General features: G+C 40.6%; 1 protein-coding gene across 4 annotated transcripts in view; it reads left to right on the top strand.

Annotated features, from left to right (window-relative positions):
• The window catches only part of wasf1 (WASP family member 1), a 55,230-nt gene extending 29,933 nt beyond the window's left edge, over positions 1 to 25,297 (top strand). For 2 of the 4 annotated variants that reach the window (XM_039782045.1, XM_039782047.1), the window contains 8 exons: positions 7,059 to 7,212; positions 10,226 to 10,343; positions 14,663 to 14,746; positions 18,615 to 18,671; positions 19,547 to 19,710; positions 21,325 to 21,504; positions 23,687 to 24,255; positions 24,671 to 25,297. In XM_039782045.1, coding sequence (XP_039637979.1) covers positions 7,059 to 7,212; positions 10,226 to 10,343; positions 14,663 to 14,746; positions 18,615 to 18,671; positions 19,547 to 19,710; positions 21,325 to 21,504; positions 23,687 to 24,255; positions 24,671 to 24,828 — 1,484 coding nt within the window. In that variant the 3' untranslated portion in view covers positions 24,829 to 25,297. The remainder of the gene's footprint in view (positions 1 to 7,058; positions 7,213 to 10,225; positions 10,344 to 14,662; positions 14,747 to 18,614; positions 18,672 to 19,546; positions 19,711 to 21,324; positions 21,505 to 23,686; positions 24,256 to 24,670) is intronic. The other 2 variants (XM_039782048.1, XM_039782049.1) reach the window with 2 other exon arrangements.
• The last annotated feature ends 1,987 nt before the right edge of the window (positions 25,298 to 27,284 follow it).

The following is a 27,284-nucleotide window of genomic DNA, read 5'->3' as shown; positions in this document are numbered from 1 at the left end:
TGACTAAAAACTCAACTGCACAGATGAGTCAAGCTGAATATCAATATATGCCAACTTTAACGAGGGTTTAACATTCCATGCCATTCAGTTGAACATAAGGCACCTTATAGAGGTCATAAAGGAAAGATAGTTGCCACCTGAACTGCTAGTGATTAATTTGCCTATATAAAGTGGTGTCAATAAACAAACCACATAAACATCACTGAGATTTCCAACACTATACATAATTAAATTCAAGACATACTGTATTTGGTTGCTGTATTGAAAAGCTTACACACCATGTATTATATAAGTAAGGTTTGGTTACATTCAATATATGAAGAAATCCCATTCTATAGAAATAATCTTAACTATGACAGGCACACAGGTGTCTTTACACCCAAGAACTAAATGTAATCTTCCTGTCACAGTTCAGACATACTGTAAGGTGAATTGTGACTTGACTCAGTATAGGGAATACAGATCAGTCTGTGTAGCTTAGCTTTGTTTGGCCGCCTACACAGAGACTACACAGTAGTGGACTTACAGCATTCAAACATGGCGCAGCCGCAGACACTGAAGTGAATGATGTTTTATCAGTCCAAAGCATACGGCACAGTGTGGGCAGCATGAAAGATGTTTAGCTGAAGGTCGGGGAGATATGCGATGGAGACGTGGCAGGGGTGATGTATGCAGTGTCATTGGTTGTGCAGTGCTTGAGGTCAATAGTGCTTTATCTCGTGAATTTATGCACGTTCAAACTGATTTGAACACACACACATGCACACTCACCTTGCCCACACCCCTCAAGCCTTTAAAGGGTATAGTCCCTTACGTTGCCCTTTAGGCCTCCACTCCCCTTCTCCTCTTCTTCCCCTCCTCTCCTGACTGCTAACAGCCCCCCCACACCTTCTCTGTTTGTATTGTCCACCCCGGCCCACTCCCATCTATCTGATTGATCTCTGCTCTCCCTCCATCTTGCATGGAAGCTATTTGTGTGCTGTCAGGCTCTCTTCCCCCTATCACTCCAGCCAACCAAACTAATGGCCTGTATCCCCTATTTAATGACACCGTTATATCACCGCACTGGCTGCAGGCCATTATGGAGGGCCACAAAGCCACCCAGAGTCCCTCTGGGCTCTAACTGTTTCTTTATGTACTCTATAGTCTCGCTCTGCTTCTGCTTTTTCTATTAGTCCTTCTGTGTCTCTGTTTCTGTATTCCGTAAGAGGTTTCTTCTTCTATTGCCAATTTTCTTTTCTTCTCTTTGTGTCTCTCACATGACGTGCTGTTCTTTCATTATCTACATTTCTCTGTTTACCAATGTTTTTCTTTTCTACTGCTTGTTTACCCTCCTTGACTGTTATTTTCTCTGGCACTTGTTACATGCCTCTCGTTATCTTCCCTTCATCTCTCTCTGTTGTCCTGTCTCTCCTTAAGGTCTGTTAAAATAAGCTTTCCTGACATGACTGTTAAATCGCTTACCAAAGCAGAACCTGTGCATACAGTATATAATAGATATATTATAAATCCAGGGCCAAGTTTCTCCTTTTCTCTAAAACTCCAATTTGTTATTTACCATCTTAGTTTTGTGACTGGAAAGACTGTAGTCTGAAGTGGGAAGATGAGTCATTTGCTTAAAAGCCTTTAGAATTTCAAATGATTAGGCTTCCAGATGTGCACACATCCCAGAGACTCCTAGCAGAAAAGTATGTTCAGATGAGATTCACTGTTTTAATTTGCTTTTTGTTTCTCACATACTGTAGTTACATACTTTACCCCCTTTCATGCATAGGGTTAGGTGAAGGAATGGGTGATTTTGAATAAAAGAGGAACTAAATTGTAGAACAATTACAATAAAAAACAAACAGAAAACGAGTACAAAGACGGTAAAGTGCAAGTAGTACTGAGTTGAGCAAAGTGCAATGAATAAAACATGCCGTGACACATGTAGGGATGTTCCTCGTTCAAGAGTGAAATGTTTAGTCAGACATTGGGATGGGGGGTGGGGGTTGAAGCTAGGTAGACCTGTGAGTGATCAACTGTGCATGGTGAGCAGAGGATACAGAACAGCCAAAAATGTTGGCACACTCGTGTGAGTCACGCACACAGATGTTGTGTTCACTGTTGCTGGTTTACATGTAAACCAACATGAAGCAGGATGAGTTCAGTGACCATCCACTGTGTTAAATAATCTGTGGGCTATCAAGGGGAGAACACTAGTTTTCTTTTAGCTTTTGTAAGCATTCAATGACTGGTCATTACATATATATTGGTGGGACCCCACATTAATTTATAAGTAACGCTTCCATAGAAGCATAAATGCCACAACTTTATCAGTCAGGAAAGAACAGGCACAGATGTCTACAGAGCAACATAGTTTTTTGATCCAATTTAAATGTGTTTTGTACCGTTACCATCACTACAGTAAATAGTCAAACTTACCTGGGAGATGTGATTTTAATTTGAGTCAAGCTCATTGCTTCTTTTGGAAATCACGGGTATACATATCATGGTATATGTCATGTTTATATTGCAATATCACCATACATCCACAGTATAGTACATTTTCTAAAACCAATTATATTGCAGAAGTTATCTCTTCAATATCTCTCGGTGTTTAAAGGAACACACCGACTTATTGGGAATTTAGCTTATTCACCGTAACCCCCAGAGTTAGACAAGTTGATACATACCCTTCTCATCTCCGTGCGTGCTGTAAGGCTGTCTGACGGCTCCACCAGTAGCAGGCCAGCACGTAACATGCAGGTGACTGGTTCCAGCAATCCTACTGCTCCCAATAAGTGACAAAATAACAGCAACATGTTCCTATTGACATGTGATTTGTAGACTCACAGTGTGTACAAAAAACAAGGTAACATGAGACACAGCCATCTTCTAACCGTAAACAAACCGGGAATTATATTCTCAGAAGGCCAAGCTCTGCTACTTCTGCTACATGGACGGAGTGATTTGCTTTGCAGCAAGCCTGTCTGAGAATATAGTTCCTGGTTTGTTTACGGTTAGAAGATGGCTGTGTCTCATGTTACGTTGTTTTTTGTACACGTTGTGACTCTACAAATCACAACATGTAAATAGGAACATGTTGCTGTTATTTTGTCACAATTTGGAGCAGTAGGATTGCTGGAACCATTCACCTGCATTTTCTGTGATGGGCTGCTGCCACTGGGCCCGTCAGATAGCGTTACAGCACGCACGGAGATGAGAAGGGTATGTATCGACTTGTCTAACTCTTGGGGTTATGTGGGCTAAATTCCCAATAAGTCGGCGTGTTCCTTTTAAGCAATGCTGCAAATCAACAAGCAGGACTATTTTACGGCAATATTGGATTTGAATGAATTCTTTGTATCAACAAGTACACCTGTCAAATCTGTCAGGTGTTTTAATGGTTGGATTGGACAAAAAAAAAACAGCATGTCGGTTCTGATAATGTTGTTTTCGGGCCCCCCTCACCATTTGGTGACCTATGGGAAATTGGCATATGACAAGATGTAAGTCATGCAGACCCCAGCAAGTATGCAGAAAGTATCATTTACGTTACGTTACGTATTATAGTTGATCCAGAAGCATAGTTGGTGAATACCAGCAAGCAGGTGGTAAAAATAATATGATAAAAGCCTTCTAAAGAGTGTGTGTGTGTCCGTGTCCGTGTCCGTGTCCGCGTGTAGAACTTTCTCACCTCTCTTTGGTTGTGGGTGTTTTCAGCTAGATGCTATCTGTCTAAGAGAAAGATATGAGGGAGACAGATAAACTATCCCTCACTGGTTTACTGATAAGGAGCTTCACAGGCTGAGATCAGAGGCTGCTGCTGCACCTGGTGCTGCTCGAACTGACACACACACACACACACACACACACACTAACTTACTCATTCATTCACAAACGCTTACACTCACATTTTTCTCATTAGCTACATGTCTTGACTAAATGGGTGTAATTGGTACTTCAGCTGAATAAGTGACATTTTGTAATTAGGCTGTAGAACATCATGCTAAGATATTTGTGTGTGTGTGTGTGTGTGTGTGTGTGTGTGTGTCCCTTCTGTGTTTCTGCCCACATTGATTAGTGCAGTGTGCCTCTCTCAGTGCTCCCAGTGTTGCTTGGCAAAGGTTTATAGCCACCTCACTCTGCATCAGATTCATCCTTCTGCACTGCCTCTTTCACACCATTTGACAGCGCTCTGCTCTCCATAAATGCATTGAGGCGGCAGGACAAAAAAAAAATCTACTTCAAATTCTTAGATCTCACTATTACTATTACCATTACTTATCCCTGGCATTTCTATCCTCTGTGATCGCTGTGGGCAGTGTATGCCACCTTAGCTATGGCTTTTTATTTATCATTGGTTACCAGTGTTGGGCAAGTTACTTCCCAAAATGTAATACATTATAGATTACTAGTTACTGTCATTTGAGAGTAATTAGTTATATTACAATATTACAATATTACTCTCTCTGAATTGTAATGCGTTACACTACTTTTGCATTACTTTTGATTTACTTTTGCCAAAATACCAGCGGAACTTTGACTTGGCAGCAAGCTTGTGAATTTCATCACCGGATCAATAAAGTCTCCTCTTTATCCACTTTAATACATCATAGATTATTCATAATATTTTGTATAATTAATATGGATATGCAAAGTAACTAAAGCTATAAAAATAGATAAGTAAAATGTACAATAGGCAAGTAGGAGAAAATGAAAATACTCAATTAAAAGTACCTTACAGTTGTGTTGAAGTATGGCATTGTTGTAAAATGTTCGTTTAAAGCACTTGAATAAGAAAGTCATGTTGTTTAGTTTAAAACAGTCTAAAGGAAATGGTCAATTATAGTGTGATTAAAACTCACTATTTACATTATTTACAGTACTTGATTTCCAGCTGATATGTGAAAAGGTCCGCAACCTTATTTGTTTAACAGTAATTTAGTTTTACTGTGAACCGTCACAGGAAGTGCTTTTATTTTGAAGTAGCCTACACGGATGTTGTCTGTTGTGTACTCTTGCTAGCTTGTGTTGAGATGAACGTGAGACCCTAGATGCAAACATGTCCGTCAAGCTAAGTTGCTCGCTTTCTTGTTTGTAAAACTGCAACATATTGAACAGTAAATGGTCACAGTAAAAGACAAGCATTTTAATTAAATTATTTAATTAGTAATGCGTTATATTACTGCGTTACAGCAAAAAGGAATACATTACTGTAATTGCGTTACTTTTGTAACACGTTACTCCCAACACTGTTGGTTACCACTTATGTCGCTGATCTAGGATCTAATCACTAATAAGATTGTACTCACCAAGTTAATTGCTTACATCTGGAAATGCTGCAGCATCGCCAAAAACAAACATCCAGGTTAACCAACCTTCTTTGAAAGATAAAACAAAGGTTAACAGTTAAATTATTACCCAAACCGTCTGCTGTGTTCATCTGAGTTTACAGACTAACTTCATGTTTCGACTTTGACCTACCATACTTACCATAGTTGCGCCTGCAGTTTTCCTGTGAAATAGGAGGTTATTACCAGTTTTTCCTTATTCTATGATGCAGGAGGACATAAGAAGACCGTGACCACTCTCACTTTTCTCCTGTGGTCATTTCTGTTCAATGTAGAACAATATAGGGCTGTAGATAATCTTTGTTAATTAATATATTAATATAATTATAGAGGAGTGAAGAAACTACAAAATATTCACATTTAAGGAGCTGGAATGAGATCATTTTCCCCGCAAAAAATTACTTTAACCAATTAATGGATAATCAAAATAGTTGGCGATTAATTTAATAGTTGAACTAATTGATTAATCATTGTGGCTCTAGAACAATATACTGTACACAGCTTGTGTTTGTCTGTGTGTGTTTGCTGTTGAAATGGCTGTTAGATTTTCTCCCTTGCCTGGTCTCCGAAACCTTAAACCACCCTCTTTTACACCACTCCGTCTTAATTCGCATGTGTCCATGTTCGTTTAATCCGCTCTTCAGTTCTTTTCTTCTTCTCGCCTTTTACTCGTCTGTATTTCTTGTGAATGTTTCCTATCTGTCAGCTCCTGCTCTTTGTTTTACTGTTAGTGCCTCTTCACTCTGCCTCGGTCTGTCCCCTGTTTCCATCACCCTACCTCTGTTGTGTCCGTGCAGTTTTATTATCTCCCTCTTGCATTCTCTGGCTTCCTTTCTCTCTCCCAGAGTGTTACTTGCCAAACCTTGGTTTACTGATAATGTTTGTTAATAATGATACTTCAGTGCCTCAGGGGGCTGGTCCTTCACGACAGTGAGAGTCTGTGGGAGTCATTACCCAGCTGTACTGCTGCAATATAGAAGATCAGATTGGGGTAGTTGTCCTTCATAAAGTAAAATGGTTTTATTTGTCATATTTGATTAAGACAAGCATTCAATGATAGCCTTTAACTCAGTTGTTCTATTTGTTTGGCTTAAGAGATTGACTTACTGTACTGTTGTAGTTCAGTATTTGATTCTCATTTTGTTGTGTGTGTGGTACAGTAGAAAGGCTAATAATAGAGGCCTGTAACACTACCTTTTCAATATTCCACAATACTTTTTCAGTCTTTTTCTGGGTAGCAGTAAAGTGTATCCATTTGTCATTCCCTCATGTAAAATTCAGATCTGCTTGCAACGCTCTGGATTTCTTTCCAAGACTTGCTGTTTTCTACATGGCACGACCAGATTGAGGGTTAGCATGAGTGTGGTTGTGTTTTCTCTCCCCTTTAGTAATTTCTCCAACCTGTTTTTCTTTTGCCCTCCGAAAATGTCCGCTGTCCTGAATGAAAGAATTACCCCCACAGCCTCTGACAGACGACCCGAGCCTAGCCTAGCTTAGTTTAGCAGTCATGTGTGGGTTTGCTTTGGGGGGAATTGAAATTAGCCAATTAGGACAGCAATGATTATAATGACAAGTTGGAGCCAAATGGTCCTCATTGTTTTCATCTGAGACGTGTGAGTCTGTTGGTTGAAGACAACGTGTATCACATATTTCTTAAAGAACCTGACCCCATCTCTTCCTCTCTCTTTTCTTTTACTCTCCATCCTTCCTTCCCTTCCATAGTGTCTCTTCAGGACATTACCATGAGGAAGGCTTTCAGGAGTTCCACCATTCAGGACCAGCAGCTGTTTGACCGCACGTCGCTGCCCGTCCCACTGCAGGAGACTTTCCAGACATGCGAGCAGCCGCCACCCCTCAACATCCTCACGCCCTACAGGTCTGAATCCAGCCGGTTTCACTAACTTTACCTGTGGTCTGGGGTTTTCTGGGTATTTCTGGTTTTTAGAAAAGTGAATTGTATGCTAAAAGTTGTTAGCTTTATCAACTTTTCATATATTTGACCATTTCCACTTTCCTCAGTGTGGAAATTGGGGAAAAAATAATTAGCATTTTATTGATGGGCATAAAGAGAGTGATTACACCTGCTGTGTTAACACAGAAACACCTAAATGGCCTTGAATTTATGCTGTTATTTGGCCCATTCTTTTGCATTATACTTCTGCCTGCCACTATTAAAGCTTTTATTAACAGTAATGCTCACAGTAATGCACCGCAGAGAGAAAATAGAAAAGACACACTGAGCTCTGATAGCCATAACCTCAAATGGATACACAGTTAGGTTGTGCATAGGTATATTATTATTGGCAGGCTTGGGACTCTTTCACACCAGACATCTCTGAAGATGAATAATCCATAAAAAGCTCTGCTGGCCAGCACTCCCGCTCCTTTATTTCTCAGCCTTGTCACTATGCTGCTTTCTCACTTCTTCTTTTTTTTTTCCTCTCACTCCATTTTTTCTCCTCCAGCATCTTACACATGACCCATCTCTGTATAATACTGTCACCCTGACCAAGACAGTTTTTATTTTTTATCTGGGCCTTGATATGGCCATGCTAAAGGCAGGTGTGGGCGCCTTCCTTGCTCACATTACTTTAAATGTTTTGTTTCGTGCTGGCTGAAGGCTACACATCAGTTTTTATTCAGATTCAAGGATTAATTGGGATAGTTGAACAAGACATAAAATCATGCACTAAGCCTTGTCGAGGTCAGTTCCCAGGCTGGCTGTGATTGCGCTCACCTCTCCTTGAATAACAACTGATGGAGTACCCCTGAGCGCATGGTCCATTAGCGTAAATGAGGTATCTGTTATAGAGAAATGTTGCTCTACTAGTGTGTCCATGAGAGAAAGACGATTATTTTCTTGATTAATCGGTTAATTTCTCCAAGGTGTTAAAGTCCAAGGTGATGCCTTCAAACTGGATTTTTGGTAAAATGTCTGTATTCTCTTAATAATCATATAAGACAAAGAAAAGCGGGAAATAATCACATTTCACAAGCAAGATCCAGCATTTTTGCTTGACCTATAATTTAAACAACCCATCATTGATTAAAATTATTGTGGATTCATTTTTGTCACCTGATTCATCAACTAATTGCTTTAGCTCTAATGAATATGGAACACAACACACACACACACACACACACACACACACATACATTACAGTACCTCTCTCTACACCCTTTCTCTATCCCATTGTTGAATTCTATTTGTTGTGTTGCATATCATTACGTTTCCACTCATAGCTCCTCTCACTTTGCATCTCTTTTGGGTGTTTCCACCTAAATACATTTCCCAGGGGACCAAGAACCTTTTGACGAACTCTGAGCTTTACCTGCGCTTTGACCGAAGGATACAACTACATTTAGCTTCAGAAGTACACTACAGTATAGAGAAATACCTCCGGGTGTCAAAGAAGTCCCTACTCCAGGGGTAGTGTTTTTCCAGTGCAGTAAAGAACTATTGAGCAGAGTTCGCAAGGCTGAGAGTTGATGATTTGTTAAACACAGACTCAGCAGCTGCCACAAATCCTGTACAGCTTTATTGAAATTACAAGGCACAATATTTTAAGTCTGTTTGTAATTGAGGGGGTAATTGAGGTACTCCCAAAGCTGCAGTTTTTGACAGCTTTCCACATATTTTACAAATGGATAAGTTGTGAATGATATACCTGGAAAGAAAGACATTTGGAAACCGCCCAGAAAGAGGAGAAAGACATCGGCAGGGCAGTTTGCAAGGCTTATCCCTGTAATGATATGAATCATGTCGTGTGGGCGTCTCTGTATGATCATTGCCTTGTCAAGACAGACCTTTTGATGTGATACCTACCTGTGTCTGTCAGAAGTCTTTTTCCATTTCCCTCCCGATCATCATGGCACTGTTCTCCCCAGTAACCACCAATCACAAAGGCTTCTGTAATGCGAGTGTAGAAGACAGAGAGCGGAGCAGAGTTCAGAGGGAATCAATGATAAAGCAGGATATTAGCTATTAATCATGGCAAATGGTAAACAGATATGCTTTTTTGAGGAAAGCAGACTGAGATAGGCAAGGGGCAGGGCACAGGAAAATAAAAATGATTGTTATCAAACATTTCCCTCTCGCTCTATTTTTTTTTTTAAGGTTGTCCAAATTCTGTAGTGCCTGCCTCATGCAATTTAAGAGGAGAAAGACCTTTATGTAGCAGTATAATTTTGTTCCCCACTCCTCTTGCCAGCCTATCCTTTATGTAGAGCTGAACCCATTAGTTGGTCAATTGATGAGTCCATCAACAGAAAATTATTCAACTTATTATGATAATCAAATAATTGTCATTTTTCAAGCAAAAATGCTGAAACATTCTATGGCTCCAGCTTCTCAAATGTAAGAACTTGTTAGTCTTACATTATTGTAAAGGGACTGTTGGTTGAACAAAACATATAATGAAGTCACCTTGAACTGACCATGAGCAAATTGTTTTGGCAATTTTCTATCCATTTTTTGTCCAAACTATTAATTCATTTGAGAAACTAATTGGCTAAATGAGTCAATGATGACATTCAAAGTAAGTTGCAGCCCAACCAATGATTTGCAGTAAAGTACTTGAGTACTACAAAAATATGCTGTATTGCTCTTTCAAATGGAACAGTCACATATTGTAAAATGTTAGCTCATTAACCGTTATGTCTGTAAAATGTCTGAAAAATGCTTTTGTTTTTCCCAGCCAAAGTGTCTTCAACTATCTTGTTTGTCCAACCAAGAGATATTCAGTTAAATATGCGTGACAAAGAAAAGCAGCAAATATTCACGACACATTTGTTCAGAATTTCTGCTTAAAAAGGATTGCAGTCATTATTTAGCTTCACAAATGAAAGAAAACTACTTCTCAAGCGTGGTTTCTCTTGTCCATCTGCAGGGACGATGGGAAGGAGGGTCTTAAGTTCTACACCAATCCGTCCTATTTCTTTGACCTGTGGAGAGAGAAGATGCTGCAGGACACAGAGGACAAGAGGAAGGAGAGGCGGAAACAGAAGGTATGTCTGAACAATCAAAGCACAGGATCCTGGCAGTGGACAGTTCAATTTACTTTCTCTTCATGCAACAATTCAGGACTGTGCTGGTTCTTTGGTTGCTGCAGTAGATCGAGGTGTTTGTGATGAGCAGTGGGCTGTGAGCACATGTGCACTAAGGTGAGCGAGTAGTTAGACATGAAGTGGGAGTGAACATAAGTCTTCCTGTAGTCTCCACAGATACAGGTTGATGTGTCCTGCTTGAATTAACTGACAGGGTGATTCACTGATAGATTCACAGGCCTGTAGCCATGTTGCCTAATGCATTAATTAGCCACCACTAATTGATGAATCAACTCTTGCTACAGTCAACCCTCTTAGTTATTACTTGTGTGATCATTAAATCTAATTAATAGGAGCATCTGCTGTTCACTTGCCCCCGCACTGTGTGCCATCTCTCTGCCTCTACACATACATACAGACCCACGTAACTTCACGTGGAAGCTCTGTACACACAAATTCAATCTGATTTGTATGCACACAGAGACACAGCAATGAATTTAGGGGCTCTTGCACATCCATAGAAAGCCCCTCTCCCAAATCAAATGCAGAGCTGTGACAACCCCCACCCCCCTTTACTCAAAATAGAGGGGTTTCCTACTCTCAGCACCAGGAGCTCTAATCAGCACCAGCTTGCTTGGGAAGCAGGGCGTGCTCCATATTTTGCCTCCTCACAGTCAATCACAGCTTATTACAGTAATTTCAATGAGGAATAAAGAGTTATTTTCCACTGAGAGATTGTGTGAATGAAGAGGATATATATTTGTTGGTTATAAGGTTTTTAATGATTATGGCAGTGGGCGCAGAGAGGACACAAGGCCAGTTTAGCCAATAATTAGTTGGTAAAATGAAGGATATTTATTTGCGGTTTTCTGGTTTAGCATTCATCACCTTTAGGATAGTGTAATAAAACATGCATGGATGTTTTTTAAGTGAAAGCTCATTTGCAACAGCAGACAGACCTGATTTGCTTCAGAGGGGTAAGGTTGATATGACCGCTTGTAGCTCATTCCAATGATTTAATTCTAATTAAAGCCCCGGGTGGGCTCAGCTTGTAAAGCCATGTTCATTTCCCCTCTTCACCACACTGGCAGTTAGACAGACCTCATGGTAAGGCCTAGAGGACATTCACAGGGAGAGCAGGATGGATTAAAGGAATTATGCACACATATCTGTTGGTTTGCATTACCATTGTAGCGGTTAATGGTCTGAATGAGGATCAGGGCGAAGTGTGTGTGTGTGTGTGTGTGTGAGTCTGTGTGTGTGTGTGTGGACTCTTTGTACTCCACCTTATCATTTCACCAGATGATTACAGATATCATTAAATCATTTTTGCTTCTAAACTTTATAATGCCAGTTTTACCATTGTTAACTCACACATAGGCATTGAAATGCACAGACAAATGCTGAAACAGATCTAAATCAACTATGATCCACCATGCAGCTGCAGTGTCGAGGACCTGACGGACTGTGCCACCTGTCAGTCAGCGTGACGCTATCCGAGATTGGCTGCCAACATATTTTATTCCGTGACAGACAATGTTCCAGCTCTGCCTCACATTCCCTCTCCTCCATCTGTCTCCACTCTAACTCTGTCTCTCCAGCTCATCTTACTTTTTTCCTTGCAACTTCATATTATTAGCTACGGCAGGGCACAACAATGAAATTGGCATCTAAACTAGAGCCCGACCGATAAAGGATTTTTAAGGCTGGTATCGATACAAATATTTGGTGATTTAAAAATCCAATATTTCGATATATCGGCCCATATAATTTTTTTTTTAAATCCAGAAACGCGTAACAAAACGTAAACAGATTATTATATAGAACATTAGTTATTTGTAGTTAATTATGAGACTGTTATTGTCACAACAGAACAGAGGAACATCAAAATATTTTAAAGTTCTGATAAATAAAATGTATACTGTAAAAATACAAACTTAAGATATGAAATTTAAAGGGTTAAACACGAGTGTTGCCAACTGGGACGTTGTAGAGTGCCTTTCTTTGCAAATTATGCAACGCCAACACTCAGAACATGGTTGAAGGGTGTTTCATCCGTTTTTATTTTATTTATCGGCCATTATAAATGCCGATACCGATAGTTTGGAAAATGCCTAATATCGGCCCGCCGATATATCGGTCAGGCTCTAATCTAAACAATAATCTGGAGTTCTTACCAAGCCTTGTTATCAAGGATTTTTAAACGTACACAATTTGTGTTTATATATACTGCATAATTGGACATAATGAATGGCAGTAAGTTACAAATCTTCCCCAACCCCCCATCATCTCTCAGGTACTAGAACACATTTAAAAAAGTTTTAAAAGAAATTAAAAAGGAACGATAGAAAAATAAAAAAAATAAACAAAACAATGTAGATGAACATACATGGCATTTATGATTTCTAATGTAAAAGATCAATAATCAAAAGACAATAAAGAGTTCATGTTTGATACATTTAGATCATGGTTATGTTTTAAGCAAACTCTAGCATTGTGTAGCTGACTCTTTAAATCTTGACACAGCGGCCCTTGAGGTTTGGAGGCCTTCCAGCAAAGAGCACAAGTAATTGATTTTCACTGGTGTATGGGAAAAACAGTTCATGGGTTCAGGTCAAAGTTTCTTCTTACACTTGTGAGAAAAGACAACAAATCAAATATTTTAGCCCAGAGTGTCGAAGGACCAGATCAAATGAATCGATGAGCGAAGTGTCAACGAGGGCCTCTGTGATAGATCGTACAGTTTTAACAGTACAAGTGTATAGATGTGTAACACCTCTTTTCTTCACTTAAAATCGTTCCTGTTCCAAAGCAACCTTTCCTCAAGTGTCAGTGCTCTGGATTGTATCATACATCACAGAAAATAGATCTCTGTTATGAGGATTAAAATGCTTTATCCTCTACTTGATTTTATTCAGTCATCAGCCATTTTCTTACTGAGTCACATCACTAATAATAGTTGGTCTAAAACCACATTACTACGCTACACACAGGCACACAAAGATTAGCAGACATTGATAAATGGAAAGCATAGGGCAGAGAGAAGGGAAATAGGCCTACAGTGTCTTAATCTCATTAGCTCCTGTGTTAGCCTCACCCTCAGTGGATTAGCAGTAGAGTCGACTATGTGCTGAGACAGAGGGAGTGAGAGGAAAGTCCCAGGGACTGAGGAGAAAAGAGAAGAAACCATTGCTGCCTCTCTTTGAGATCAGTGTTTGAGTCCAAACTACATCGAGGTTTGTCTCTAGCGACTGGATCCCCTGTGGAGAAGCCCCTTTGGCTCTGCCTCTCCTACTCCTGTCTTATTATAGCACTCGCAGGCAGCTGGAAACGCCTTATAATCATTATGGAATATATTGACATTAAAATGAAGCGTTTTTTCTTTCTATTTTCGTACACTCGTCCAGAAGTAGTATATATTCTATATATAAAACTGCTGCCAGTCCTCATTAAAACCAGTGGGCGTCCATTATTGAACATTAATGAGATAGCTTGATTAATTGACGAGCCACATATTTTTCCCCCACATTTTCACAGGTGACTTTATTTAATTTAAATTCGGAAGTCAAAGTATCAAATGACTACAAGGTGTTCAATTTGCAATGTCAATATCTGATGTTAAGTATAAACCAGACAATAACAAAACCAGAATTTCTGTTTACATAATTATTTGATAACGACCACTCAGAAAATAAATGTGTATACTCACCTGAGTCATGCAAGATGTCCTTCTGCACGCTTGTATGGAAGTTTCAAAAAGGTGCATCAGAAAAGTCTACACTAGGGTACATGATTAGAGGAGCGGATGCTACACATTGTTCTTTGCTTGTAAGTAGAACCTTTTATTGACAAAGAAGTGCTTCGATCTCACAAGGACAAAAGTCTGACGTGAGGAATGTGTCCGCTAGTAGCAATCTTTAAGGAGAATATGGTGGAGCGTGCTTTATAACAATGTATAAATGCAGTATTGCTCCTATTTCTTTTAAAAGACTGACTTACATTAAAAGAATAATTAGAGAAAGACTAAAACTCTGTGTGCTTTTACCAGCTCAAGCTTAGTACCATACATTTTAATTAAAACAACTTTAACACTCGAAGTATGTGATAATGTAGCCACATAAAGACAGCTGAACATGCGTGCCGTGTTAGTGCCACCGAATTGTGTCGTGGTAAAAAAATAAGAAGTTGTAAAAATACTGCTTTAGGATCCCTCTTCCTCTGTCTTCTCTTAACTTTTGCTTCACATTCTCTTTTCTGAATCCTGGTCTAACTCTGTGCAGCTGGAAATGCCTTATCTTGTGTGTCCCAATGGCCTTATAAGAGTCCTCTTTGAAACCCCTCCTCCCTTCCTCACTCCCCCTGAGGTAAGAGCTTCTCCCTTCTCCCCCCTCTGCCAGCATCTGCTCCCCGCGCGGTAGCCTGCAGCCCTCCCTCTCTCTCCCCCCTCTATCCACTCTCCCTCTGGTTTGCTGTGGACAAGAGAGCTCCCCACCTCCACCCTAACAACTAACAAGCCTCCAGTATTTACCTGCTCGGACTGCATCCCAGTTCTACTCTAGTAATAGGAGACACTGAGTCTTATCAGTAATCCTCCAAAAAGAGGACATTGTTGGACCTAATTTGAACGCTGCATTACCGTACATGCAATTCCAATTGAAGGTAATCTGGTTGGCACCAGAGAGTGCCATACATGCAGACAGTAGTGGCCAATCCACTTTGCAAACTGTAAGTCCATGGAATCAACCATCATTTAAGTTTTCAAAAAATATAAAAATAAGCAAAGCTCAGTTGCTTTGAATTGCATTGCTGTTTATGGCTAGAAAATAAAACAATGTCCTGTTTGTTTGTTTAATTATTTAAAAATTCATTCATTTATGTACGTCTAGTTTCAGCCAAACCTGAAATGAAATGGTAGTTGATTTTTAAAATTCCAAATTAACACCTGTCTGCATGTCAGTTTAACATTAGTATCTATGAAGTAGGTACTGTAGGTACGGTGAAATAAGGAATTTGGGACACAGCCATGGAGTAGACATTTCACTAACCGCAAGACAACTCGGTCCTACGCTAGGTGATCGTGGAATTAACTGCACATTTCTTTGGAATGGGAGCAATCTTTAGATGACTTGTTTGCCCTGCCAGTATGGGTCAGTGGTCAAACTAACTTCCTCTTTGTTACAGATATAAAATCATAATAGCTGCAGATGCATATTTGCAGTTTTTTGTACAATGATTATTTTATTACATTCATCAGTAAAATCAGTAGCCTCAGATAATTACTGTACAACCCAAATCCAATAGATCAGCAGCAGCAGAAATGTGTGTATTGTGTGAGGGGTTTGTGTTACTGTCAGCAGCAGGGTGGTCCAGTTGCCATGTGCCTCTGCAGGCCTCCCTGTGGGGGTTATTTTACATAGCCTAAATTCTGCTGACTCTGTCACGTTGAACATTCACACAAACACGCAGAGACACACACAGGTACACACCAAAAGATGCACATACGAGCCAGTAGGAATTTGTGCACAGACAGAACACGTTCTGCACATAACATAAATCTATAACTAGTGTATTACACACACTCGTACACACTTACAGTGCTTACACAGCGACACTTTCTCTGCCAGTGGCAGTCCATTCAGATGAAGGATGACGACCTAGTGGACCTCAGCCCTCTGAAATTAGCCACATTTATAACTGCTGTGACAAACACGTGCATGCACACGCAGAGATGCACTGTTTCTCATTTTCTCTCATCTACAAACGCAGAGTACCCTCCCTCCCTCCCTTGTTTACTGTGTGTTTGTTGTCACATTCACGTTGCTGCATTAAACACGTCACTCTGTGATGCTCTCTGTGATGCTCTCCGTTGGACAGATGGTTGTCTGGTTGCATTATGTGCTATGCGTTTCCTTGCCCTTTTATCTGTCTACCAGCTCTGCTTCCTGCCACTCCTTATTGTAACATCAATAAAACCAAAACCCCATAATAATAGTCTATAAAGTAATATTGCAGTATGTTCACTTATTTTTTGTGTGCAAATGTGCTTTGTAATGCTTTATTAAATATCGGCAAGACACGGTAACTGCAAACCTTTCAAGAAGTAAGAGGTTAGTCATACTAAAAATTCAATTCACTTCAATTTTATTTATAGTATCAAATCATAACAGGAGTTATCTCAAGACACTTTACAGATAGAGTAGGTCTAGACCACACTCTATAATATACAAAGACCCAACAATTCCAGTTATTCCAGTAAAACTAATCTTCCAGAAATTGCTGAATTTCTGAGGCTCTGCACAGTTTGGAAAATGGCAGAGTACGATAAGTTAAAGTATTTGACCTTCTGATGCAGCTCCTTCTGCCTCAGCAGACCGTGTTGTCAGGGTGCATTGCTGTTTGAGGTTTGGAATAAATGTCTGTCAGCGCAGATATATAAATGTGCTGGAGCAGAGTAGGAGGCGATTGTGTGTGTGTGTGTGTGTGTGTGTGTGTGTGTGTGTGTGTGTGTGTGTGTGTGTGTGTGTGTGTGTGTGTGTGTGTGTGTGTGTGTGTGAGCGCAGAGACTTCTCCTCGGCCAATACCTCATCAGGGGTAATGAGCCATGATGAATCAGAACCTAATCAATGTGCATTACCATTAGGATTTATTCCCACACCCGCTCTCAGGGCCTGGCCACAGCAGTGGACGGGCAAAATCAACATTTAGCCAAAGCAGAGGAGATGCTATCCACAACCCACGTTGTGTTGAATCAGCCAGCATGTTTCATTTCAAGACCCACACACACACACACATATAAGTAGGGTACACCACCCTGCAGGTTCTAAATGACATAAAATAAATTGATTGGTTTTAATGCAGAGTCCCAGGAATTATGTTTCAGAGGCCTTTTTTTTTTTTTAAACTTGCCTTAATACATTTCTTGGGCAAAAAAATGCATACAAACAACCTGTATTGTGTTTCTGCTATTAGAAATAGAATTTCAATTATTGTTTGATTCCTCAGAAGTTAGAAAGCCAACTGGGAATGTTTTATATGTTTATGTAAAGGCAGTTTGTAGAATGTGAACTGTACTATAGCTTGCTTAATACCTGATTGTATAATGACCTACACTTAAAGGATAAATATGGCGATATTCTGTATTTTTATTATTGTCAACAAATCCCATGAAAAGACTAAAACCAACAATATATTGATTCTACTGACAAGTAGTGTCTGTGTACCCAAAGCATGATGTATCTTATTCCGCTGTGCCATAGAGCTCCATTGTTGAGACACGATGTACATGCTCCTTCATTACAATGAACATGGGCTCTGTAGTTTATTTCAAAATAATCCCACATATACCTAAACATATTCCCCCAACAAAGGCACTACTTCTGTTTGCTGAAATCTACAGTGCCCAGCTGTTGTGGAAAAAGTATTTAGCCCTTTTTAAAAATGAAAGCATAAATTTGTGACCTGTTTTTGAGATTTATATATCTTTAGTATAAAGAGGGCCTGAGGCTGAGTGCCGCAGGCAGACTATGGAAGTCCGAAAGAATTGCTCACACATTGCTGGTTTTTGTCTTTTCATGGGATTTGTTGACAATAACTGAGATATAGAATAACACTTACAAATATTTTAGAAAATGTGTTTTAATTGAATTGTGTGTCATGATTGAATATTATATTCCAATATGAATGCAAGTGGCTCAGGATTACTAAACTGATTTATTCACATCAGTATTTAGTTGCTGTGTTGTTGTTGTTGTGCTTTAACCTGTTATGTGTTATTTTGAGTTGACTTGAGTGTGCGTGTGTTTGTTTTGCATGTCATTGTTCAGTTGAGCTGTTTAGGTTTAGGTTTCAAAAGTTTTTTTCCCACATGTTAAAACACACCTTTGTAGTTTATCCTCCCATTCCAGTGATATCTCTCTCTTTCTACCTCAGTATTCTTTCTGTCTGTGTGTGTGTGTGTGTGTGTGTGTGTGTGTGTGTGTGTGTGTGTGTGTGTGTATTGTGCATTGTGATGTCCCCCGAGCTGTGCCATGTGTTGTCATTTTCTGTTTAACAGCACTTTTCTTTTCCCCTCTTTCCCTTTTGTCCCACCTTCTCTCACCGTCCGCTCCGTTTTTGTCCCTGTTGACTGTGTGCAGCGGTGTTGTGCTCAATCCTGTGCTGTGTTGATTTTTTTTAAATCCCCTCCCCTCACCCCTGGTGCTTCTCTTGTGGTTTTTGTTTTTGTTCTTATAGTTGCAGGACCCCCGCATGTATGATCAGGTCTATAGGTACTTAGACCTTCCAGGGCAGGTATGTGAAAATACAGTGATTTAAAATTCAAAACTATGTGTGCGATTCCCGCTACAGCAGCTCGCTGCTCAGTTTCTTTACAACCGTGTGTGTGTTGAGTCAGTCATGCTGAAGTCTGGGTGGCAGGGAGTGCTGTTTGTTGAAAGACCTGAGTAAATATGTAAAAACATTTTCAAACTGTCACTCCATTACTACTTTCTCATTTACATGCTTCAGTAATATATACTTTGATTTGGTCCAAGTCGGTCAGTGAGCACTCCCTGTTCCCAAGCTTGTACGACAGTATTTCTTTAAACGATTTGTGTCTTCAGAGAGCTAATTCAGTACACTGCCTATTTGAAAAGTCTTCATCGCCCATAGATTAAGAGGAATAGAAGTATAAACGAATAGAAGTGTAAAATGAAGGGGAATTGTTTAAGAGGGAGGTCTTGGTATATGTATTTATGTGGCACATGTGTACAGTTAAAAAAATGAGGGTGTAGCAGCATTTAGCATCAGAAAATAGTGTAAATCCAGGGGGGGGGGCAACATAGATCCATGTTTAAAATGTGTGTGTGTGGACTGTCATAATATGCTTCTTTTACTCAGGTTTCTCTTTTTACTTTTAATCTGTCACCTGTGCCTGTTGTTATAGTGTGTGACAGGCAGTCACTGTTTGTCACAAATAACATGTATTTACTATTTAACAGCTAATCTGTTATCTTTTCTCTCTCCCTCTTTTCTCCTTTTCTTTTTCTCCATCCACAAACCATCGCTTGAGGATTTGTCCTCCATTTGATTCTCCCACATCTCCTCACCTGCCTCTTCCCTCTAACCCTTTTCTTCCCTCACCATCATCCCATTCTGACCCCCACCAATCACCGTGCTTACCGAAGATGAAGGCGATAGACCGTCTTCCGGAGCCGGAGAAGATACCGCGGGCGCCTCACGATCGTAAGAAAGAGTGGCAGAAACTGGCCCTGGGCGCAGAGCTCGCCCAAGACATACCTGACGACAAACACAGAGAGCCCAACGGATCTGCAGGTTACCACGACAACAGGTATGTAAAGGTGGCTTCACACATCTCATAGTTGGAATATTGGTTGTAACTAGACCAAAATTCTCAGAGACCAACCTTTAGATCTACCTTTAGGCATAAAATTACAATTTCTTCATCTATGAAAGTCAGTGCTACATCGCCTGTTAGGAGTTACCAGCAAGTGTCGAATGATGGGACTAACAAGCTGGTAACCGTGGATCTACAGAATGTATGACTTCTAGTTTAAAATATCAATGAGCTTCAAAAATACTGATTGGATACTTCTTTGTCAGCAGGATATAATAAATTGGGCCCAATCCACAGAGAACGAGTTCTTGCAATGTACACTTCAGCTACAACAGCTACATTTAAGGTTCATCACAGTTGTAATTGCATTTATTGTGCCTCAAAGCTCCAATGCCACTCATATTCAATAACTTCGCTGCCAGTCAGAAAATACTTTATGCAAATTAGTGGTTTTCTTTGATTTGTCAGTGCCATGAATAGCTGACATGATGTCTTTTCTCCAAGTATTGATGAGGAAGCAAACGGCAGTGTCGGCACATATAGATGGTTGTGAATAAATGCTCCTTAATGTCATGAGCAAATAGCCACAGAGTCTGTGATGGACAGACTCGCCTGGACCATGAGAGCAGCCCAGCAGTACTTAGGAAGCATCGTTCAAATTGGTTTTGAAGCTGAGGCACGTTTACATTTTTACTCAAAAATAAAAAATATATAAAACTGGTGCCAGATACAGTAAGAAGCAGATGAACTGTAATTGTCTACGAGTAACTTAATCCGTTGTAGAAGAATAGATTTGTTTGCCTTGATCTGAGCCAAAGTGGAGTGTGATACAGCCTTATATGATGCTACTTTGTGTATTTCATTTCATTTTTCCTGTGTTACATTTCTACATCAGATGCTGGGTCTACAGACTCACTGAGAAACATCATGTCATCTCTAATTGTTCAAAATGTAAATGTTGATCTCATTTATCCTCAAAAGAAAACTTCAACAAGCTTGTTTCTTAATTACCTCCGATCTTGAACTCTGAAATTTTGATTAGGAGTAAGTAGACTGTAGTACCCTGCATGCACCACATTAACCTTTACACCACCTCTGTAATGGCTTGGAACATTTACACCCAATCGATTATAATAGTTTCCAACCTGGGGGTAAATCATCTTCATCCTGTAAGATGATTTACAGGATAAGAAAAAGCAGAAGCTCTGCTACGCAAAATCCTTTACTCTACATTTTTTTAATTTTTACTTTTTTCTCGTGAAATGGATATTATTCCTCCTCAAGCCTCTAAACGTTACACAAATGAATCTAGAAAGGTAATGAGAGAAAACGTCTTCTTTGGTGGAAGTGCTCACCACTTATTGACATGTAGAGTGGACAGTAGATCAGGATTGTTAGGGAACCATGGGGGTAACAATAATTAAGTTCCTACTCACCACAAGTGTTGTGTTTAGCCGACTACTTCAAGTTCTGACAGAAAAAAGAAATGGTGATGAGAATACAATTGAATATGACAAAAGGCACTAAATAAAAACACAAATCAGCGAGGGAAATTCAAAGAGGAACCAAACAAAATGTGAGTTAAGGACAACATATCTCTCTGCTCAGGGCTCCCTTGTACATGGAACAAATGGACGGGCCCTTCTCGCTGGCGGCGCTGCCCTACACCCAGATGAACGAGTTGCTGAACCGTACCGGGGACAGAATGTATTCGCGGCCCCATGACCCTCCACCGCCTCCACCTCTCATGCACCCACTGGGAGAGATCAAGCCACCCTCTGTGATCAGGTGGGACAGGAGACAACACATAACCTCAGTTTTATGTCCCCTCGGAAACCTCCAATAATGCGTTTTTATGGTTTTGCATAGCAATTGCAAAAAAAGTAATTAGGTGCTCCCCAGGAAGTTGTAGTTCCGATTTCCAACTTACCTGACTGAAAAAGTGAATCATGCTCATCTGTTGCCCCACGCAGATGCAAGTGTGAGGAATCATTTGTAAATACTATTTCACCTTGTGTCTGATTCACAAGCACACACACACACACATAGAGTTACAATCCCATCCCCTCTGTTTGGTTTGTTAGTTAGTTTGGTTTTATCTCAGTTTTTTCCTGTTATGGATCAGTTGGTGGTACTAAGCGGTATTCCATTACTTTTCTTTTTCATTTGGACAAGGATTTCTTTTTGGAGCTCAACAGAAAAGTGGCGAAGGGGTGGACGGATAGATGAAGGTTTTGTGGACCGAAGCTGAAGAAAAAAGCAAAATGCTTTGAGATGGGCAGGATCAATAGTGTTAAGGTCACTGAGCGTATTTCAGGTTGTTTTTCTGCTGCACACTTTTGCTGCATATGTCACTGTTTGAAAGGATGGAGAGATCAAAGGGAATGGTTAACGCTGTGGCTGCAGCAACAGAGAAATATCTCATTGATTTTTTGCAGAAATCCTTGCAGCTATCTTCTCTTTTTTACTCACAAACTCATCTTGTTTTTATTTACTTCTACTTTTAAGTCTTTTTCTGACTTTTGGTTTTGGTGTCTTGCTGTTTCTTCCTTACCATCCTCTTCAATATCTAATTTTCTCACTTTACCTCCTCCCCACATTTGATGTAGTTAAACACTGTATTTCCTTCCCCCCTCTCTTTTGATTTGAAAATTGATTATGAACATGTCGGTCTTTGTGTTGCTATGTCCTGTAGGAGCTTGATCCACTCACAGAGCTTCATCAGCAGTTAATGGCCAATATTGACATCTCTGACATGCAGTGTCCTTTATGCTCTAATTCAGCATACTGACATTCAGGTAGACATTATTTGGCTTGCTATGATTTTCAGTATTTTGTAAGGGCTGGTCTGGTGGCAGAGTTAGGGACCCCTCCAGGTGCGTCATCTCTCCAATTCAAACGTCTAAACCTCTCTTGACAATTCTGCAGTTTGAAAAGTATGATTACTTACCCCAAACAAAACACTAGTGCAGTGCCTGTTGAAAATGTGCCTGTTTGGAACGGGCTGATTGCTTGGCCTTGCTTGTAGAATTCTTCAAAACCAAATTGTACCCCAAAATGACTTACAGAAGGAACCCAAACCACTTAATATGCAACTCCACTGTATAGCCTGCTACTGATTTACCAGAGAGAGAGAGAGGTCGTGTCGTATGATCGTTAACCAGCAGAGGTGTTGATTTCCATACAGGTTTAGTGGCTTGACGGTTAACTGTGTAGTAGGGGATTTGATTCACGGGGTATTTTGGCCACGGTAATGTTATTAGTGTTGTAAGTTAGCAGTAGACTAAGTTAACCCGACCCAGGGTGAGTCTGATGAAAAGTGCCGTGTCTGCCCGGTTCAGCTCTGAGGTTTTCTTGCATTGCACAGCGCTGTGAAGGAATAATCTCTGAGATTACATTATGTTCTACCTCTGTTTAGAAGTGGTGAATGTAGGCTACAGCTCACAGCAGTTTAATAGTATATATTGTTGGCAGGTGACCTTTTAATTAAGTTTCCTCTTAGCGAAATAATAGATGCTGAAAAGCGTAGCACCTTTTTTTTTCGCCAATCTTATTCCACACAACAGTCGCGATGTTCCTTTCAGCTATCCGCTCGTGCTCCAGGAAAGTGCTGTAAAGCGTTCAGCATGTGGCGTCTGCGTGTGACGTACAGGTTACCTTCCCACCAACCACGCCCCCAAACACCGACACACACACACACACATACATACATACAGATACGTCTCGCTTTATTAGATAGATGAAGCAGCTGAGCCTGATGTACTGCTGCACATTGTTCCACTGAAAAAAAATCATCTGTCTTATGAACTTATGTGGCTATTAATTTTAGATTTTTGTTGAACAAGATGGAGCAAATCAAAGTTGGATCTCCATATGCACTACTTAGCATTGATTTAAACTTTTTTGTCTCACTTTTCAGCACTCTAATTTCCCATCATCTCTCTCTCTCTCTCTCTCTCTCTCTCCCCAGTTCCAGTTCAGGTTTTACCGACAGCAGACCCCAGTCTCCAGCACGGACAGCAGGCCTCAACTCCAACACTCCTCCTCCACCGCCTCCCCCTCTTCCCCCTCCGCCTCCCCCGTTACCCTCCACAGGCCTGCGGGGCACTCCTCCTCCTCCCATTCCTCCTCTACCAGTCCAGCAGCAGCCCCCGGCCATCCCGCCTCCCCCTGCTCCCCTCCAGATCGCCCCAGGGGTGCTCCATCCGGCCCCTCCACCCGTGGCGCCTCCCCTCCACTGCTCTCCCGCCCGTCTCCAGCAGGTCCTGGACAGGGGCCCACCCATGGGCACTGGGACCCTGTCGGACGGCAGCATCCTGCCTCCTCCCCCGCCGCCTCCTCCTCTGCCCCTCCCAGGAGCGCGGAGCTCCTCGCCATGTCTGTCAGGTCCGCCACCTGTGCCGGCCTTTCCCTCAGCAGGAGCCATGGCCTCCCCGCTGCCCCACAGCCTTCACGATATGGGGAGCAAGAGGCACCATCCAGCCAATCTGCCACCAATCAGCGATGCACGCAGTGTCCTGTTGGAAGCTATCAGAAAAGGTGGGTCGTGTTTTACCAGAAATGTTTTCAAAACTTTCCCAGACTTTCTCTGGACAGAGCAAACACTCGCAGTTTAGGAGTAAGAGTGTATTTTGTTCTTAAGTTTAATTCCTTGTATGCTTTTCAGATGAAGAAATACATCAGATCTATCAACAAAAAAACAGCTGAAAAACGAGTCAATTATTTAATTGGTTGATGGACAGATAATTGGCATCGAAAGTCCATGTGAGCAAAAAAGGCAATAAAAAAAACAAAACACTAGTTACAGCTTCTCAAATTTGAATATTATCAAATTAGTAAATTGAATATCTTTGGGTTTTAGACTGCTTGTCAGACAAATAAAAGCAAATTTGAAGAGCTCACGTTACATGATCATAAACTAAAGTCTTTTCCTGCCTGTTACTGCTTCTTCCAGGCATACAGCTGCGGAAAGTGGAGGAGCAGCGAGAGCAAGAGGCTAAGCACGAGCGCGTTGGCAATGACGTGGCCACCATCCTGTCGCGCCGCATCGCTGTGGAGTACTCTGACTCAGAGGATGAGTCCGAGTTTGACGAAGGAGACTGGATGGAGTGATGACGATCAGGGTTGGCGGCAGAGGACAAATGTGTTCAGGTGCCCCCCCCCCCCCATGCCTGCACTCCACACCCTGCCATCAAAGAGTCCTTTCTACTCTGGAAAGAAGCGAAACATCGTTGTCGCCCACTTTTCCTCTGTCAAGCTTTCTTTTCTTTCTTTTTTTATCTCTGTCTCGTTGTGGTTTGTGTTCGGAGGAGAATCTCCACGTCGCCCTCGTCGGTCTTTCTAGTGTTCCAAGAGAAGTTTGTGCTTTCGTTCTTTTCTGCACTAACACACAACTTAGTTTCTTTTGGATTTCTTGTGATGAAATCCCCCATGTTTACGATCGGTATACATGAAAATAACTTTTCTGAGGAACCACTTGTTTTTGTTTTCTTATATGTATGTCGATGTAAAAAAAAAAGAAGAAGAAAAAAAAACAAGAATATGAAAAAATGAAGGCATATTGCATTTATCCTAAGTTCTCCAGCACCGTTCTGCCACCTGGTGGCTGAACAAAGCATTTAATGAATGCGTTTTTATTTTATCGTCTTTTATTTACCGTTTTTTCTGCTGAAACATTTGCAGTTTTAATGGGCCAGTAGTTGCTGATACTGACCACTACATGAACACTCACTCAGCATCAGCACCAGCTGGGTTGTCCCTTGTTTTCTCTCTTGTTATCAGGACTGACTTTACCACTTAGAACAAGCAAAAGATTGTGTTGGTATGTGATGTGATGATTGCTGTATGGTTGAAAATGAAGAAGGGGAAGCATATGGCTACCTTGGCCACGCGTGTGCATATCCATCCACTTACATCTAACTTTTACCCCAGGGAAATGTATGCCAAGAGATTGAGCTTCTTGTCTGTCCAGGTTCTAAGGAGCCATGTATGCTCATGTTGACATCAGGCAACGTCAAAGATAAAAACTGAGCCACTGGTTTTTAGTATACTGAGCTCCCATCCTTTTCTCAAGTTCTTTGGACACTGGAAGTGATTAGATGCTGTAGATGTACATCAGATTTCCTGCCTCTCTAATTGTCCCTGATGAATATTTAGTGTGCTGAGGAAAACTTTGAATTTTGAGAAGGTACCCATGATAATGAGAGTCTGACCAACACCAGGTACAAACCACTCAACACCACTGAAGGCAGCTCTTCCGTCAGATCCCCCTTTACCGTGTACCTGCCCACTAACGAGAAGCCTTACCTCGTTTGGTTCTACAGCAGCAAATGTTCAAAAGAATACATTTTATGTGATACTGCCTTTTCAGGCCTGAAAGAGAAGGATACATTATGCCTTGTTTTGGCTCATTTGAAAGAAAATGTCTGCCATCCTTTTCCGTTTGTTCGTTCTTTCTTCTACTTGCCTTATTGTTCGTACAAAACGTATCGTTGAGTTGATGAATGTATTGTGCTGTTACTACTTACTTGCCTGCGCTTGTATGGATTTGCTGTTTCTATGTTTGGGGTGGGGGACGGTGTGGACAGAATCCCTGGTTTAAAAAAAGAAAAAGATTAGATCAATACTGTATACCATGTAACTTATGTAACTGTTGACTGTAACAGTTTGCTTGAATTAATAAAAATCTAATGTTATGTTTCAGCCCTAAATGTTATGGATTTGTTGTTGTTGAGTTTGTCTCATCTCCACAGCTGAGCCCTGCTCTTCAGATATGGATAACTGAGCCCAAAGTCGTCAAGCAAGAGTACAGGCTTGTGTACAGAACGATGATGACCGAGACTCAAAGTCAGTTTTAGACATGAATTACTCCTTTTATTATGGGCACCAGCAGAAGCATGTTGACGTAATTATATAAGATGAGAACATGTAAATTATTGAGAAATCAACAAAGTGTGGCTGTAATTTTTCTTTCATTTTTACAATAAATGGTTAAATATCTAGAATCTAAAAATCTACAAAAATCTGTTAAATAAAATTTTAAAAAGAGCCAAATTTAGTTTTGCATACTATGAGCAAAATTAAGTATATTCAACTTAATATTTCTGATGGTTATTAGATTAATGCAACCAGAAACGGTAATTAATGATGTCATTTTGATTGGGGTTTGTGGTGTAAACACAAGCTACCGCAGCATCCCGAGGTTCATCAGCAGGAGGTAACTACAGTGCAGCGGCAGCAAAAATGTGCTGTCTGTAGCCACGGTGACATGCCAGTCAATCACCGTATAGGAGTACAAACCTGTCTGCTCAGGTTGCCTTTATTTTAGAGCTCACTGTTATTCAAGATCACTTCATCGAACACGAAACAAATGAAACCTCTAACTGCACTTAAAACACTATGTTGGCTGATAAGAATTAAGATCATTTTACTGAATAAGCGGGTAAGCCTGGAGTAGTTTAGTCATATTTAAAGAACAGAGTTGCAGTTATGATGCAGATTTATAAATTGAAAAATCATCATCATAATGTCATAGTTAAATGCCTTGTTTTCTGGCTCGGAAACCTTTA

This window comes from Perca fluviatilis, chromosome 18, assembly GCF_010015445.1.
Source record: "Perca fluviatilis chromosome 18, GENO_Pfluv_1.0, whole genome shotgun sequence".
Taxonomy (NCBI): Eukaryota; Metazoa; Chordata; class Actinopteri; order Perciformes; family Percidae; genus Perca; species Perca fluviatilis.
This window is presented reverse-complemented; position numbering and strand designations above follow the sequence as displayed.